The sequence below is a fragment of the Rhineura floridana genome, chromosome 8 (genome assembly GCF_030035675.1).
Source record: "Rhineura floridana isolate rRhiFlo1 chromosome 8, rRhiFlo1.hap2, whole genome shotgun sequence".
Lineage (NCBI taxonomy): Eukaryota > Metazoa > Chordata > Lepidosauria > Squamata > Rhineuridae > Rhineura > Rhineura floridana.
In genome coordinates this window covers 76,688,404-76,706,816 of record NC_084487.1, presented here as the reverse complement: position 1 = coordinate 76,706,816, position 18,413 = coordinate 76,688,404, and the positions used below count along the sequence as shown (strand labels likewise).

General features: G+C 44.5%; 1 protein-coding gene across 4 annotated transcripts in view; it reads left to right on the top strand.

Annotated features, from left to right (window-relative positions):
- MON2 (MON2 homolog, regulator of endosome-to-Golgi trafficking) overlaps positions 1-18,413 on the top strand; it is a 165,064-nt gene that overhangs the window by 127,997 nt on the left and 18,654 nt on the right. For all 4 annotated transcript variants that reach the window (XM_061639850.1, XM_061639849.1, XM_061639851.1 and 1 more), the window contains exons 25-26: positions 7,809-8,007; positions 10,074-10,696. In XM_061639850.1, coding sequence (XP_061495834.1) covers positions 7,809-8,007; positions 10,074-10,696 — 822 coding nt within the window. The remainder of the gene's footprint in view (positions 1-7,808; positions 8,008-10,073; positions 10,697-18,413) is intronic.

Here is an 18,413-nt window from a genome sequence, read left to right as displayed (position 1 = left end):
TGAGCTACCATGTTGAAATACCATGTTGAAATTTAGGCCCCATCTACACTATACATCTAAGGCAGTATCATACCACTTTAAACAGTGATGGCTTTCCTTAAAGAATCCTGGAAACTGTAGTTTGTTAAGGGTGCTGAAGATTGTTAAGGGACTGTTGCTCTCACCTGAAAGGTGGTTTTCCTGGGTACATAACACCATGAAGTCTTTATGGAACACACAGAGGTGGCAGGTGACGGACAAGTTTCCCAGATCCAACACTGTCTGGGCTGAAGTGATTGCCATGAGAAAGAGGACTTTAAACGAGAGCAAACATAACATAATGGACTTCAGAGGCTCAAAAGGTGGGCACTACAAAACCTGCAGAAGCTTCTGAAGACTCCATGAGGGAAATCGGTGAGCCACAGCAGGTGAGAGGAGGGATGCCCCTTTCAAGAACCACTTGACCAAAGGATGTCTGAGGGAAGCCTGGATTGGCCATGCTGACAAGATGGAAGAAATGGCTGAAGCCTGCCTGCGCAGGATGTTAGGCTTGAGCCCCACTGAGATTTCTGAATGGGGAAAATCGAGAAGTTGATGAACTATAGCACTGGACGGATGAACCTGCTTTTTGAAGTACCGCTTGACAAAGGCTGACCATAAATCTTAATAGATACAAGCGGTGAAAGGCCGTCTAGAAGCCAAAATGATAGCAATAATGTCCTTGGAGAGCCTTGAGAATCTCAAGTGTCATTACTCAAAACCCAGGCTGTCAGATTCAGCCACTCAGGATCTGGGTACCAGATTGGTGCTTGAGACAGAAGGTCCATCCTCGATGGTAACTGCCATGAGTCCTTGATTGAGAGAGTGAGCAGATCTGAAAACCATGGCCAGTACGGTGTCAGAAGGATCACCTGGGTGTGTTCTCGATGGAGCTTCCAGATGGTCCATCCCAGGAGAGGGACCAGTGGAAAGGCACAGAGAGGTCCTTTGGGCCATGATGTCAAGAGCGTGTCGACTGTCTCAGCATCCTCCTGATGATATCTCACAAGAACCATGGAAGCTGAGTTGAGCAAAGAGGTCTACAGTAGGGCCCCGCTAATACGGCTGGTTAGGGACCAGGTCCCCGCCGTAAAGTGGAACCCATAGACTATAATGGGCCGCGTCACGTGAAAATGTCGCAAAACGCTGTAAAAGTGCAAAATTGGCTTTAAAACGGGGAATTTCCCCAAATTGAAAGCTGCCGCATGAGCAGAACGCCACAAAACTGAACGCTGGTAAGCGGGGACCTACTGTACTGTGAAAAGGCCGAACATGCAGTTGACAAAAACCTTCTGGATGCAGCCTCCATTCCCAAGGCAGAACTTGCTGTCTGCTGAGCCAGTCTGCTCCAGTGTTCAATTTGCTGCTGAGGTGCTCACCCACAGGAAGTGCAGATGATATTGGCCCAATTGAAGATGAGTGTCAATTCTGTTTGAACGGTCCTTAATCATGTGCCCCTCAAATGGTTCAAATGAGCCTTCACACTGCTGTTGTCAGTCTGGTCAGACATTGGTCAGATGGAGCTTCTGGTGAAAGTGAAGGAGGGCAAGATGCACTGCTCACAATTTCAACAGATTTATGGTTAGAATTTGGTTGGTTGTTGTCTAAGTCCCTTGAACAAAGAGGGAATTGCATAGGGCCTCTCACCCCAGTAGACTGGCATCGGTAGTAATTAGAGTCCTCTCGGGAGGGGAGCACCCCTCTGCAGATTCTCGGTCACTGCCCACCAGCAGGAGGACCGCAGGAATGGGGACAGCTGCACCCTTCTGTGCCTGGAGTTGGCAGTATCCAGCTGAAAGGGCTGGAGAGCCCGGAAATGATGGTGAGCCCAAGGAACCATATGAATGGAGGAGATGACCAGACACAGCACCCTGGTGAGGAACATCACATCCACCACTCTCCCAGACATAAAATGATGAGCTGTCTCGATGGTGGCCATGATTCTCTCCGGGGACAGAAAAGCCATTGCGTGAGCCATGTCCAATATGGCTCCAAGGTGCTGAAGACATTGCGTTGGAGTCAAATGGCTCTTTTTCCAAGTTCACCAGGAAGCCATGGTCCCTCAGAGCTGCGATAAGTGAGGTGCACATGATTGGACATCAACAACCTGATACATGTCCATACCAGGAGGACGTCCGAGTAGGGGTTGATGTGCATCCCCTGAGGCCAGAGATGAGCCACGGGTTACCACAAACATCATGAACACCCTCAGATTTAAAGAGAGACCGAACAGCAGGACCCAGTACTGGAAGTACGTCGCCTAGAGTGGCTTCGGCCAGATAGGCGACCTAAAAAAATTAAATTTACATTTTACATTTACAAGTGAGCCTGGCAGTACATGAACCTCAGAAATCTTCAATGGACAGGCAAGATTGGCACATGTAGGTAGGCTTCCTTCAAATCAATAGAAGGCAGAAAGTCTCCTTCCTGGAGAGCTTCCACAATTGATGTGACAAACTCCATCTTGAAATGCCGATGCCGGATAAAGGTGTTGAAAAATTTGAAGTCTAAAATTGCCCTCCACAAATGAACTTTTTTGGACATATACATCTTTTTTGGTGTATACTTAATTTTGTTCCTACACCTGAGTAAAATGTATCAGGATTCACTGGCTCTATTGCTCCAATGGAAAGCAATTGATATATGGCCTCTGTCATCACTGCCCGTCTCTCCAGAGAGTTGGACTGGGCATGGAAGAAATCTGTGAGGAGGAAGTTCTCAGAGTTCTATGGGGTAACCATGAATCACAGAGTCTCACACCCAAGCATTCATGGTTATGTGTGTCCAAGCACTGGCAAATTGAAGAAGCCTGCCACCTACTGGGATGGCATCAGTACTAGCACTGTTGATATCCTCCACGACCAGAAGCTGGGGTGCACCCCGGGAATCCAGAGAACTGGTTTTTGTTATGTCCAAAGAATTGCTACTTGTTCCAGTAGCCTCTTGACAGTTGAAAATTATGGCCTCTCCCTGTGGGCCATGGTGCCTGAAAGGACTACTGGTAGAGGTATGGTGATGATCTGCAGGCATCTTTACAGTCGTCTCTCTTAGTAATAGCCAACACAGATTTCCTCTTATCCTTGGGATTAACCATCATTGCCTTGAGGGCCTCATCCCTAAACAGCATGGTACCCATGTAGGGAACTGTGGAGAAGCTGATGTGAGCTGTGTTGTCAGTATCCCAGTGGTGTAGCCAGAGGGTCTGGCAAGCTACCACACCTACGGACATAGCTCTGGCAGCAAACTGCGTAGCATCAAGCGTAATTTGACCAAAATGTTGCAGAGTCTAGCTGGGTCAGGCTGAAGATCATCCAGTAACTCATCAAGCTACATCATTGAGGCCCTGGTGATCAAGGAAGCAGCTCAAGAGGCCCAGATTGCATACGCCAAGCATTAGGGGTCTTCCTAAGAGCAAAGTCCAGTCTCTGTTCAGATGCATATTTAAATTAAGAGTCCTTTTCTTTGGGGAGGAGAGATTTTAAGACCAGACTTGAAGTGGGCCCATCCGCTGCCTGGAGTTTCAGGAAATTCATGAAGTCTGGATTCAACAAATATTTTGTTAGCAAAGGCCATCATGCGGTGTGCATGAAGAGGATGGCCCCATTCCTCCTTTGCCATCCTGTTGAGGGGGTCAGGAACTGGAAAAGAAAGGACCAAAGATTTAAGTGTCTTTAACACTCTGGAGCCCTTCACCAGAGCAGGAGAGGGCTCAGGCTCAGGCTTTTCCAGACCCAAGGTGGCTAGAGACTTGCAAAATAGGATAAGGTAGTCTGAAGACTGGAATGAATGGTGCAAAACATCATCTTCTCCTTCCTATTCTCTACTCCACTCAACCTCATCACCTCCAGGAGTGATGAACGGCTCAAGCGGATCAGCTTCAGTTTCTAAACTACATTGAACCCTATCCCTAGAGATATCAAAAGGGTTAGGAGATTACTCCTGTTGTTCCTCAACTGGAGGTGAAGAGTGAGCTTGGTGCACAGGCACGAGGGAAGGTCTCTAGAGTTCAAATGAGATTAACCCAAGCAGAGTATCTCTGAATTGAGATTGGCCTGATTTAAGAGAAGGACCCTATAAGAGAGTGAATGAGGATCAAAGGGTTGCCTGTGAATCAGAAGATCACTGAGGCTCAGTAGACAGTTCGGGCCACTCAGGTATAGTAGACAGTAGAACTGAAATATGCTCAGAGGGTGCAAATGCAGGAGCAGAAGGCTGCATGTACAAGTCTCCTTGGTGAGGTGGTACCATGGAAGCCTCCCAAAGGACAGTGAGGGCTGGTCTGGAAACCTTCAGATTCCTCATCGAAAGCTGGTGAGTGAAAAAGAGCCTCCAGCCTTTGTTGTCCATTGAGTTGCTCTCCTCCCCCATCTCCGAGGAGTAACCCCATGGAATAGCAACATAACTGGCTCTTCTGATAGCCTTTTGCTTATGCTTAATAGCTTGTGTTTAAGCGACTTGACTTCAGACACTGGCCATGGCACTAATGGCTGCGAAGATGCTAGTTGCTGCATATCACTGAGTTGTGCCTCAGTAGTCACGTCCATTGTCACAGTGGAAGATGGCCCAGCCATGGTAACACACACAGTAGAGGGCAGCAGTTGGGCACATCAAGTTCAGTAAACACCCACACAGGCTGAGGGGTGCAGTGGAGAACCAATCTACATATGAAAAGGTACAGGGGTGCAGTGGATTAATGGAGGCCAGTAATAAGACACACAGTAGAGGGCTGCGGTTTGACCTCAGAATACAGCAAAAAAAAAAAAAATTATTGCTCCAGTTTTTCTTCTGATAACTTCTCCCTTTGTCCAAGACAACAAGGGAAGAAGAGAGGAGAGTCAAGAGCAAGAGACAGACTAGAGATCAACAGAGGAGAAAAAAGGCAGGCAACTGGTGGACAAAAAATGGTAGATGGAAGAGAAGAAAAAAGGGTGGGGAAACAGCTTCAAAATGGTGGACAGTGCAGACAGAGGGGGAAAGCGCACCTGCGCACCCCTAGCAGCAGACAGAGAAGCAGGGAACAGCTGCAGCAGCAAGCTCCAAACGGCATGCAGCAGTGGCTAGGAAGGAGTGATCGTGGCCCTGATGTGAGTTCCAGGAGGAGACTAGGTCAGAGCTGCTAGAGCCACCACCTCTGGAGTTGGCAGGGAGAGAGGCCCCGAGAGAAGGAGCAAGGCACTAGGGAGCAAGCGCAGCTGCAAGCTGTAAAGGGCAAAGGCAGCAAGAAATAACTTGTGGTGGCCAGAAGGGACAGAGCCACAGCCATGAGCTCTGAGGAGGGAGCGGCAGCAGAAGGGGAGAGAAGGGAACGGAATTACAGGTGTGAGCTCTGGAGCGAGTGGTGGCAGAAGGAATAGAGCCGCAGCCACCAGCTCCAAGAAGCAAGCAGCAGCAGGCAGGGAGAGAAGGAAACTGAGCTGCAGCTGCAAGCTTTGTGGGGCAAGGGGGCAAGCAGCGGTAGGGGAGAGATGGCCAGGGATAAACAAGCACCTCCTTGGGGAAGGGTCTGAGGGAAGAAGTGGAGGAGACCACAATAGACAGGCCACAAGAGAAAGCCTCAGAAAAACAGGCCGCTGCAGCAAGCCTGGGGAGCAGGAAGCCAGCAACCCCAGGCAACATGAGAGAGACTTAAAAAAAATAATTACACAAATATAAGAAGACAGAGACACAGAACAGACTCACAAGAAATAGCAGTAGAGCAAGGACAGACTCACGCTAATCTGACTAAGCTGATAAGAGCTAAGGTTGAAAGGATCCACCTTGGACAAAAAGCAGGAATGGACTGGGGTGAAGACTAGAAGGAACAGCTGAAGTTTTGACTCCTGTGTATTCCTGCCTTTGGACACCAGGCGGCACTAGTATCCACCTGATGGCATGCTAGTTGGGGGGGGGGAAACCTTATTCCCCTCACAGAGCTACAATTCTCAGAGTTCCCTGGGAAAAGGGATTAATTGTTAAACTACTCTTAGAATTGTAGCTCTGTAAAGCAAATAGGAGGTCTCAGCACCCTTAACAAACTATAGTTCCCAAGATTCTTTGGAGGAAGCCATGACAGTTTGAAGGGTATGATACTGCTTTAAATGTGTACTGCAGATGCAGCCACTCTAATATATCTGAGTAGACATTTATAGGATTGCACTGAAAATCATGTAAGTTCCATGAGATCAGTGTGACTTACTCCTAAAAATGTAAATGTACTGCCTTCAAGTCGATTCCAACTTATGGCGACCCTATGAATAGGGTTTTCATGAGGCTGAGAGGCAGTGACTGGCCGAAGGTCACCCAGTGAGCTTCATGGCTATGTGGGGATTTGAACCCTGGTCTCCCAGGTTGTAGTCCAACACCTTAACCACTACACCACACTGGCTCTTGACTTACTCCTAGATAAGAGAATATAGGATTGCAGCCTTGTTCTGCTATTTTATATCATGCTTCATTGTTTTGTTTTAAATGAACAAAGCTATAAAATAGGACCACATACTTTAGTTGTTAGCACACATCTTTCATCACACTTGTGCCCATAGTTGGATATCTACACATGTCACCAATGGAGCCATGGCATATCTGGAGAAATTGCCTTGTACACTAATAACAGGAGAAGATCAGCGATAGAACACAGGCTAGCCTTCCAGATGATGTCTGACTCCAACTCCCATCAGCCAGTGTTGTCAGTTATGATGGGAATTGGACTCCAACATCAGTTGGTGGGCCACAGATTCCCTTCCTCTGGGCTACAGCTTTAGGTGAAAAACACAAGTGTCATGCAATACAGAAATGAGTAGGTATACAGAGTGGATACAGCTACAGAGAAGGTGCAGCCTGCATCAATAGCTAATGTGACTAATGCTGTGGAGGAGGAAGAGAGATAGAAAGACTGGGTAAACTACTGGTACAGGATAAACCACAGTTGCATAAAGAAAAGGAAATAGAGAGCCAAGAAGACAAGGTCAGGGAAATGAGAGAAGGGAGAAAATGAAGCATCAACATTCACCTGTTTCAAAGTGGGGAGAAGAAGTAAGAGATTTCTTTCAGGTCATCACAGTGACCTGTGAGTTTGAGGGTAGGGTTGGTTATCAAGGGCTCTTGGAGTGTTTTGATATAACCATTTTGGTATAAATTATGGATGGCTAGTCACCCATCTAATCACAGAAGGAGTCTTCTGCTCACAGAATGGCTGTTCTACACTTTGCACTAGAGCACTCTGTGGGAAAAGAAATACAGTTTAATGATCTGATTTGTGGAGCCTCTTGTACACTCAGGAGTAGATTAACTGCTTTAGAACTTTCCTGTGCATGAGCAATACAACAGGGTATTTTCTTTCTGCTTATGGGTCTTTGGATACAACCAGAAGTTGTTTGAGTTTGTCATCACTTTAGACTAGTGGACAAAGCAAGTCTTTTCATTTTGTGGGCCTCCATGCCCACATGGGGAAAGTGGATCTATCTATTAAATGGGACACAGTCTTCATCTAGAAGGTCATAATCACACTTAGCTAAATGGGCCCAGAAGTTATTATTATTATGAGAGTCATACTCTTTATTACCACAAATTCATTAGCTTGTCAACTGAAGTTCTTGAAGCAGTTTAACATTGTTACTACACCTAGGTCTGGGTTAATGACAATCGAGCTAAAAGGTTGGTGATGATAAGGTTAAGTAAACTAGAATCTCACATTCTTCATCTGCGGAAGAAAAAAAATCTTGACAGTATTTTTAATTTGTTTATTATTTTATGTATGCTTCAATTACAAGGCACAGCTAAAATATCAAGTTCTGAAATGTTTTATATTATAGGTTCTCTTTCATTTGCTGGATCAGGTGAGGGAGTCTTCTACAACTGCTGATAAAGAGAAGATTGAGTCTGGTGGTGGTAATATCCTCATTCACCATTCAAGAGATACAGCAGAGAAACAATGGGCTGAGACATGGGTGTTAACGTTGGCTGGAGTAGCCAGAATATTCAACACAAGGAGATACCTGTTGCAATCCTTAGGTATAATGGATTCTTTGCATGCTTAAGAAGGCTAGATGGGATTTTTGCTGACAAAATTTGGTCGTACGGTTTTATGTTGATTTATTTTATTTATTAAAATTAGTATCCCACCATTCATTGTAAAACAATCTCAGGACAAGTCACACCATACAAAACTACATAAAAACCAACCCATAAAAATATTTACAGAAACTATGATTTAAAATTAAATATACATATATCCCTTCGTCTGTCAAAAGACCTGACAGAAAAGTAAGTTTTCACTTAGCACCAATAGCTTGCCAATGTTAACACTAAGCTGATTTCAGGGGGAAGAATGTTCCACAACCAGAAGGCCACCACCAAGAAGGCCCTGTTACAAGTTCCAGTAGCCTGGGCTTTGTTTGGTGATGTACAATCAGATCTCAAATCATGGACAGAGAGACACACCTTCAGATAGTTGGGTCCTAAGCCATTTGGGATTTTATATGCTAAAACCATTTGAATTGGTTTCATTAGCAAAAAAGCAGCCAGCTCAGATCTTTAAGGCTTGGGTGTCTTATTTTATTTATTTATTTATTAGTTGCCCATCTGGCTGGTTATCCAGCCACTCTGGGCGATGTACAAAATAAAACGTACAAATACATTAAACATTCAAAATCTGAAGCAATAATAGTAAAACTTAGCCCACCCCAAAAGCCTGTCTAAAGAGCCAGGTCTTCAAGGCTCAGCGGAAACTCATCATAGAAGGGGCATGGCGGAGATCATTTGGGAGGGAGTTCCACAGGGTGGGGGCCAAAATTGAAAAAGCCCTCTCCCTAGTCCTCACCAGTCTAGCTGTTTTAACTGGTGGGATGGAGAGAAGGTCTTTTGAGGCTGATTTTGTTGGGCGGCATTGCTGATGATGCTGGAGGCGCTCCTTCAGATAGACTGGGCCGAAACCGTGTAGGAATTTAAAGGTCAAAACCAACACCTTGAATTGGGCCTGGCAAGGAACTGGTAACCAGTGCAACTCTTTCAGCACCGGAGTGATATGATCTTGTCGTCGGCTGCCTTTAATCAGGCACGCCGCCACATTCTGTACCAGTTGCAACTTCTGGACCGTTATGACCTCTTACAGCTGAGCTAGCCAACACCTTGGTGGTTCATTTGCAATAACTAAACATTCTTCGAGGACAGCCCCATGTAGAGCACTTTACATTATTTATTAATTTTAGTTTTGGTATTTTTTACCAGGCCTTCACCTTAAAGTCCCAGGGCGGGTTATAGACTGAAAATGTAATTACAAATATAATAAATAAACTAAAAATGCAACAATAAAAAACATCAAACACATCATATCTAACAATTACATTTGCAAAGACAGCAACTAAAATTAATATTTCTCTTCCAAAAGCCAGTATGTCTAACCAGGAGATTACTAGGGCATGGGTTACTGTGGCCAGGCTATCCCTGTCCAGCAACAGGCATTGCTGACAAATCAGCCAGAGCTGGAAATAAGCACTCCACACCTCTGCAGCAACAAAGTGGAATCAAGGAGTATTCTGATTGAAGGAACGTACCTGATCCTTCAGTGGGAGTGTACAGCCCCATCTAGAATAGGCTAATTCCCAGACCCAGTGACACCAATCCATGGTACCTATTTTGCCATGATCCAAGTTATTTGTTGGCCTGCATTCAGCCATTTCAGCCTCCAGACACTAATTGAGCACCTGTACATCTTAACCAGATTCCAATGGAAGGGGATATATAGCTGGGTTACTACTTGTAATGGTGTGTTTTTTATTTGTATTCTATAGCACACCTAGAGGAAGGTACTGGTAAACCACCTTTGAATGCCTCTTCCCATGAAAACCCTATGAATATATCCAAAAAAGATTCATAGGATCGCCGTAAGTCGTAATTGACTTGAAGGCATATAACAACAGCACACCTATCCACTAATTTCTTAAGTTCAGCTATTTTCTTATGATGTAGCATTATTATACCACTTATTTAAAGTCCTTTTTCAGAAAAAAATTAAAAAAGCATGTGTGTGGCATAATAATGAAACAGATTGCTTTCTGATATTTCTTTTTCCCCAACAGGAGATTTTTCTCAAGCTTGGGATGTTCTTCTTGATCACATCCAGTCAGCTGCACTCAGCAAAAACAATGAAGTTTCTCTGGCTGCTTTGAAAAGCTTTCAGGAAATCTTGCAAATTGTGTCCCCTGTCAGAGAAAGTGAAAAACCTGATACACCACCTGCTATTAATATGCCTGTCCTCATAGGAACAGTGACTGCCACTGGCCTTGGAAGATCTTTTATGAGAACTGATTCTATAGGAGAAAGGATTGGCAGGTATAATATTACTGAACCTCCTGTAATAACAGATGAAATTGAAGACTTGAATCTTTGGTGGGCTGCCTGGAACAGCTGGTTTAGGATTGGATCAGAAAGTACAAAGCCTCCAGTTGCTTGTGATAAAATGACTTTTATTCCCAGCCAGCCTTTTCTTACAGCTTTAATACAGATATTCCCAGCCCTTTATCAGCACATCAAAACTGGTTTCAGTATGGATGATCTCCAGAAATTGGGTGTCATTCTACACGGTGCAGTCTCTGTTCCAATCAGTTCGGATGCATCCCCCTTCATTCTACCATCATACACGGAGGCAGTTCTAACAAGTTTGCAAGAAGCAGTTCTTACAGCTTTAGATGTCTTACAAAAGGTAATAATGTAGTTTTTAAATACTTTCTGAAAAGCAGTCACTCAACTTCATCTTTTGTATTGCCATCTATAATGTGAATCAATTAAATATTTGTAGATAAAATTTGCAATGATAATAGTCATAGAACGTATTTTTGCTCCTTCCTGAAAGAGCGTGTTCCAGGCCTGCCTTTTTTGCCTACTACAAAGTTCTTTTTGTTCAAACAATCTGCTTCAACAGATTACATTGCAGTTAGATCATCTTCATAAAGTTATTACATCAAAAGTTAATACAGAATATAACTGAATCAAGAGTAGTTTTGTGTGGTATTTTAATCAAAATGCTAAAGTTGATGATCTTTGGATAGAATTATTATAGTAGGAGTCATGCAGGTAATACATTTCTAAGATTGCTCTGCAGAAACTAAAACAATTGATTCAATTCCACCTGAATCCTATTAAAACCAATGGCGGATACAGTTGCAACTAATTGAAATTCCATTGTCCCCCAAAATACAAAATAGCTTTGATTTTATACCAAGACTATGACCAAAATCAAACCCTGTCACAACTCAACAATAACAATCAGACCTTAAATGCCTCAGTCCTTCTCTCAGCGCTCTCCTCATATGCTTCCAAGACCCCTCAAAATCCTTCCCTCCCTTTGACACACTTGCCTGGCTACTGCTGCTTTTCTGGCAGTAGAAATGAAGGAAGCCTCTCTCCCCTTTCCTATGCCAGCGATCCACATGCCAGTAGATTTCGGATTCCCCCCCCCCCAACTGTTGATGCCCATAAAATGTTCTATGGAAATCTGTAGCCCTTGGAAAACACACTTGCCCTAGTGCATATCTGTCTTCAGACCTATATTCTTCCCGACATCTGTCAACCTTGTTTTTCTCTTATTCCACCCTACCCCTATACCAACTGTCATTACTAATGTAAGCAACTCTCTGTCCCACTGTCCCCATAGTGTCCCGAGCCTCAGTGTTTCTCTAATCTGCAGAGGAAGACTGTATGAGGCTGAAAGACAAAGGAAAGGTGTAGGTGTGTGGAGTTGTAAGTGAGCTCAATATGCCAGACAGTATTCTACAAAGATTAGGTGCAAGCCACCTTCATAACCCATGCTTTAAAGATGGCTTGTTCAAAAACTGGCAAGTTTGTTTTTAAGCCATAATCTCTGGTTCATACTAAGCCCTGTTTCTTTGAAATTGAAAATAAACACTGCAAAAGTCCTTCTCCTGGCCACAGGGAAGGAGGAAAGAAGAGTAAGTAGCATGTGAGCCCAGCATTTTACTCTGGCTTCACAAAACCAGCGCAATATACCAAAAACTGATGGATATTCCTCCAGTGCCCGTAGCAGTTCTTTCCATCCACCAGTCATGAACATGCACACTGTTTATGTATCCATCATATTAGTTTAAGGAAGGCAGTAGCCCCACAAAATCCTTGCTGCCAAAAACAGCCCACACAATCTTCCCTGTGAGAGGCACAGATGAGTTATCAGTTAAGAAACAGCAACTGATACTTGCAGCCACAAGTTTTAAGCTTCCCTTTACCCAGAGCATCCCTTGGAAGCCCAAGCAGAGCCAGCAGCAGCCTGGAAACTATCCTTTAGACAAACAAATAACTTTACCCAGATGGGAAAGGAAGGAGTGTCCTGCTGATAGCAGCAACCATCATACAGTCTCACTATGGTGTGCGTTATTCCACATAACGTGTATATAATTACACACAATGTACTTACGTTTGTACTTTGATGTGTGTGGGGAACAAGTGATTTCAAAGGAGAATGCACACTTCCTGCAGTAATCTCATACTAATAAATATCATGAGCTGGCCAGTAATGTGGGGGAGAAAGCAATGCACTGAGAAACAGGAGAGGTAGAGTTCCATCACTGCTGAATTGGTTACATTGCTGTGCAATTTTTAGGGACACAGAAGCCCAGGGTGAAAAAAGCTGGCGACTCCTCACAGGAATAGTTGGTTTCCCAATGGTCAAACTACTATTCTTACTTGTGGACTACATGACACTGGGAGAAACATTGTTTCTCCTATAAGTATTAAAGAACAGCCTGGCCTATGGAAAATCAAGAGGCATGTGGATAGTTACAAATATTTGGTAGCAGCTGCATCAGACTAGTCCTGCAAATGGGTGTTCATTAGAGGTTGGCAAGTAGTATGTTTTGAGAGGTTACTACCACCTACCTGTTGACGTGTGTGTGTTGTTGCGTGAAACAGCATACATTACGTTGGAGTTAAGTTGAGCAAGAAACTTCTTCAGAGCATTAGATCATGTTAAGAGTCTTTATTAAGACATTACGGCCAAAGGCTTAAGAGTAAATACATGTAGAGTTTCTTCAGTCACCCCCCTTCTGGTACCTCTCTCTCCAAAGGTAAACACAGAAGAGAACCTCTCAGTTCAGAGGCAATACACAGAAGACACAGCTTAACACAGATAGCTGCTAGAACTTTTCCCAGTCTATCGCGATGGTTACCATAGCAACGGCCTTCGCAGTCCGTTCCCAGACTGGGCAAAGACATAACTCTCCCTAGTTACAGTTTTTCAGACTTGATGGAAAACAGACTCAGTGACAGTGCGGTTCAATGGTCAACACTACCTGTCCTTCATTGTGTGTACACTCAACTCACTCTTCCATTGGTAAAGTTTGGAGATTCGCCTGTTGGAAAAAAGTAATAAAGTCACTGGGGCAGCACTTATTCATACATTTAAGTTATTCATATGCATTTAAATTTTATCTTGGATTACTCTTTCTTCTGCACCATGGGCCGTGGACCTGATGGTCATCCAAGAAATGATGAATTACAAGTTGGACCAACAGTACCAATGAGTGTTCACTAACCAGTAACCACAGTAGCTGTGCTCCCCATACACCAATGCATTCACCAGCGCATGGCAAAAACTTACTTGAATTGCTGCTGTGAACTGTGGCTACAAGGGGCCCCCTTCTAAAATCATATATACTCTCCCCTGGATGGAATGCACTGTGTAACTTGTGGAAAGCTGTATGACTTTATATGGTATAACTTCCTGTTGCTAAGCCAGTACAGACTTTCCTGATATTGCAGGGAGAGGAAACATTCTTTAGGCATGCAGATGTTTTGGGGTGAGAGATAAAGGTTGTTTAACGTATGTGCTTCTCCTCCATAGTCCTTGCAATCTCAGTAGTGGAGGTGAGTTACCTTTTGGGATTTCATATCTGGAGTCCTGCAGCAGAATATCTGTAAAGAACTGTTTTTTGGGGGAATTGTATCCTTTTTGTATGTGCATAGTTGAGCCCTGCTGGGTCAGGCCAAAGGCCCATCTGGTAGTCCAGCATCCTGCTATCACAGTGGCCATCAGATACCAGTGGGAAGCCTGCAAGTAGGACATGAGCACAACAGCATTCTCCACATTTTGTGTACCCCAGTAACTGATATTCAGAAGAATACCATCTCCAATACTGGAGGTAGTGTACAGATATCACGACTAGTAGCCAATGATAGTCTTGAATTTGTCTAATCCTGTTTTAAAGCCATCCAAGTTAGCTGCCTTTACTACATCTTGTGGTAGCAAAACTCATAGTTTAACTTTGAGCTGTGAAAAGAAGTTCTTTCTTTTTCTTGCCGACTTCTTTGGATGACCCCAAGTTCAGGCATGAGACAAGAAAAATTCTTCTATCTACTTTCTCCACACCATGCATACTTTTATACACCTCTGTCATGCCTTCTCTTCCTTTTTTTTTTCAATCTGAAAAGCCCAAATGTTGTAATCATTCCTTATAGGGGAATTACTCCAGCCTCTTGGTGATTTTGGTTGATTTTTTCTAGCTCTACAGTATCCTTTTTTGAGATGCAGCTATGGCCTCATGCTGTCGGTTTTGATATATGAGCCATGTTCTGTTACTGGGGGTTTAATACTCCTGATCTTATGCCATGATGTGAGAAACTGCTCACCACTGCCCCATTTGGGAGCAGTGTCACTACAGATTTTCAGGGAAGAAGCTTCTTGACTGACTCTGTCCATTGGCTCCTCCTGGACAGAAAGGCATGTAAGAGAGCTTCTTGTCTCAGTGGTGCTTTGATCAAGTAAGAAGATTCACTTGAACTCTAGTGTGTCTTGTGCTTCCAGTTTTGCTCTTTGGTCTGGACATGTTCTCCAGTTCTTTCTTGATTTGCCCTTGCAGGCTTCCTATAGGCATCTGGTTGGCCACTTTAAGAACTGACTCCCAGTTCTCAGATACTGACTCACTCCAGCCCACAGCTGAGCTCTGACACATGATTAGCTCCTGAGTTAGGCCAATTCTAATTTCAGTATGTATGTTGCAAAAGCAAGAGCTTTTTAGTCAGAACCCTCCTCTGATGTACTTGAAGGGGGGGGGAGATGAACTGGTAGCTATATGAGTTCTCTACTGATTTCATTGGAAGTGTGTTTAACTTAGCTACCCTTTTCATTGACATGATATTATGCCATTGTCAAGGACAGGAAAAACCTCCTAAGAAAGTATAGGATTCAGTCTGAGCTCTGCTCCTCTCCAGCAACACCCTGAAATCTACCCATTTTTGCCTCTTATTCTGGCATTGTGTACCATCAGCACAACAGTAATATTATATAATGTTGTGTTGTACCAGCACAGTAGAATTTTAGTTGTGATCCTGGAAGGACCATAGGTCAATGGTAGAGCATCTGCCTTGTATGCAGAAGATCCCAAGTTTGATCTCTGGCATCTTTGGGCTGAGAAAGACCCTTGCCTGAAACCCTGGAGAACCACTGCCAATCAGTGTAGACATTACTGAGCTAGATAGACCAATGGTTGATGTTCCCATCCATTTGGAGTAACTTGAGGAAAGTACTGAGAGTTCTCGTCTGATCTTTTTAAATTTCTTGTTGCTTAACAAATGCACAGTAGTTACCAAGTTAAGCCCAGCAATTGAAGTGTAATTTCTCTTACAGCATTACATCTAAGCAGTTCCGTAGTAGCTAATCTGGACGTCTTGTGTGATTTCTGAAAGTACACTCTTCAATATGCTGAAGAGTTAATGTGAACAGTCTTCAAGGATTGGTAACATCCTTTCTGAATGCTGATTTAATTCCACAGATGACTAAATTGCTTCACCAATGCATGCTAGATGTGTTCTACTAGTTTGCTGGCCTTTTCTTCATGTTTCAGAAACTAAGTGCCGAGAGTATGTCTTATTCTTATAATACACGCTTTCAAACTGTTGACAACTTGGGAGAGGAAAAGGAGATTTAATAACCAAAAAGAAACTTCACAAAAGTACTGTAGTTGATTTCTTGCACCACAGGGTTTGGGCTAGCCAAAGAGTGTAGAAGGCACAGATCAACGGGCATGTATTCAACCAGATCCATATGGATCTACAACTAAATTGGGGTATTATGTGGATCCAGAGTCTTTAGCCCTCTCCCATCTGGGAAACAATTCAAAGAGAGTTGAGAATTTAGGGCAACTCTTACCTGTGGTGCAGAATTGTCCCCCAGTTTACCAAGTTAGTGTAGAAATTAATTCATTAATTATATAGCCACGAGAATGGCTGTATACTATAGCCAGAGTGGGTTTTTCACACTCCGCAATGTTAAAATGAAAATACCCCCATGCCATTCTGATTCTTCCCATAAGCTCATTTCAAAATAAAACCTTACAAAACTTATAGTTCTGAACTCAGAAACGCTTGTTTAACAACCCTCTCAATTTTCATGGTGATACACAAAACAGTCAAAGAGAATAGAGAGTTCAAAGTCTAAAGAGAGAGAGAGAAAACCAGAGCCCTTTTGGACTTTTTTCTGTCAGAGTTCTCATAATATGTTGAAATTCATTAAAAATCAGCCATATTCACAGAGTACCTGTAATCCTAATACTGACCTTGCTCCATACTGTGACCTTCATCATCTGCAGTTTAAAAGTTAAAAAAATGCCTGGCTGATTTTTAATTAATTTAATAAATTTTGGCTGGAAGCCTATGATAACGCGGGGCATGCTCAGTAAGAACCAACTGTCAGAATTCTAAAAGCCAGACACAGCTGCTGGGCTTGGCTAATCAGGGGGCCACACCCACACCAGACTTTGATTTCACTTGAGACAGTCATGGACTCCCTCAGAGAATCCTGGGAAGTGTAGTTTGTGAAGGGTGCTGAGAGGAGATTCCTGTTCCACTGAGAGAGCTCCAGCGGCCAGAGTGGTTTAACAGTCAGCCACTCTGATTGAAGGTCTGTGAGGAGAACAGGACGTCTCCTAGCAACTCTCAGCACCCTTCACTAACTACACTTCCCAGGATTCTTTGAGAGAAGACATGACTGCCTAAAGTGAAATAAAGGCCTGGTGTGGATGAGGCCAGGGACAGCTTTGGTTTAAATCTGGATGGGAGGCTACATGTGCCTGCTGTAGAATAAAAAGGTGGGGGAAAGCCTGAAAAAGAATGATACTGTTCACAATGTTTTCCTTTTGGAAAGGAAAGGGTCTTCCCTTCTACCCAGTGCTCACCCACCCAATCTCCTCCCCCTCCCCTCCCTGCCCCTTCCCTGGGTCAGTGTTGGACTATGACCTGGGAGACCAGGGTTCGAATCCCCACACAGCCATGAAGCTGACTGGGTGACCTTGGACCAGTCACTGCCTCTCAGCCTCAGAGGAAGGCAGTGGTGAAACCACCTCTGAATACCGTTTACCATGAAAACCCTATTCAAAGTGTCGCCATAGGTCAGGATTGACTTGAAGGCAGTCCATTTCCATTTTCAAACATGATTGCATAGAAATAAATCCCACTGAAGTCAAAAAGTATGCAAATGATCAAATCCTCCTGTCCTCCTCCCTCTTGCCCCTTCCCTCCCCATCCCCTTTGCCCCTCCCTCCCCATCCCCTTTGCCCCTCCCTCCCCATCCCCTTTGCCCCTCCCTCCCCATCCCCTTTGCCCCTCCCTCCCCATCCCCTTTGCCCCTCCCTCCCCATCCCCTTTGCCCCTCCCTCCCCATCCCCTTCCAATCCCCTCCTTCCCCATCCCCTTCCAATCCCCTCCTTCCCCATCCCCTTCCAATCCCCTCCTTCCCCATCCCCTTCCAATCCCCTCCTTCCCCATCCCCTTCCAGTCTCCTCCTTCCCCATCCCCTTCCAATCTCCTCCTTCCCCTTCCAATCTCCTCCTTCCCCATCCCCTTCCAATCCCCTCCTTCCCCATCCCCTTCCAATCCCCTCCTTCCCCTTCCCCCTCCAATCCCCTCCTTCCCCTTCCCCCTCCTCTTCCTCCTGCCCATGGTCAGTTTTACCTATCTTAAGCATGATTGCATGGAAGTAAATAACATTCAACTCTATAAGCATGCAAATGATCAAACCTGCCCTCCCCTCCCCCTTCCTTTGCCCCCCTCCAATACGCTCCTTCCCACTCCCACTCCTCCTCCCCCATTGTCAAGTTTTTCCTATCCTAACCAAGATTGCATAGGAGTAAATCCCATTGAACTCAATAAGCATGCAAACCTGCTTTTCCCCTCCTTCCTCTCTCCTCTCCATTCCTCCTCCCCTCCCCTCTTCCTTCTTCCTCCTCCCCTGCCCACTCCAGCCCTCCCTCCCTCCCCCTGGTCAGTTTTACCTATCCTAAGCATGACTGCATGGGAGTAAATTGCACTGAATTCAATAAACATGCAAATGATCAAACCTGTCCTTCTCCACCCCTCCCCCTCCCCCTCCTGCCTGCTCCCCTCCCAGTCCTCCCCTCCCAGTCCTCCCCTCCCAG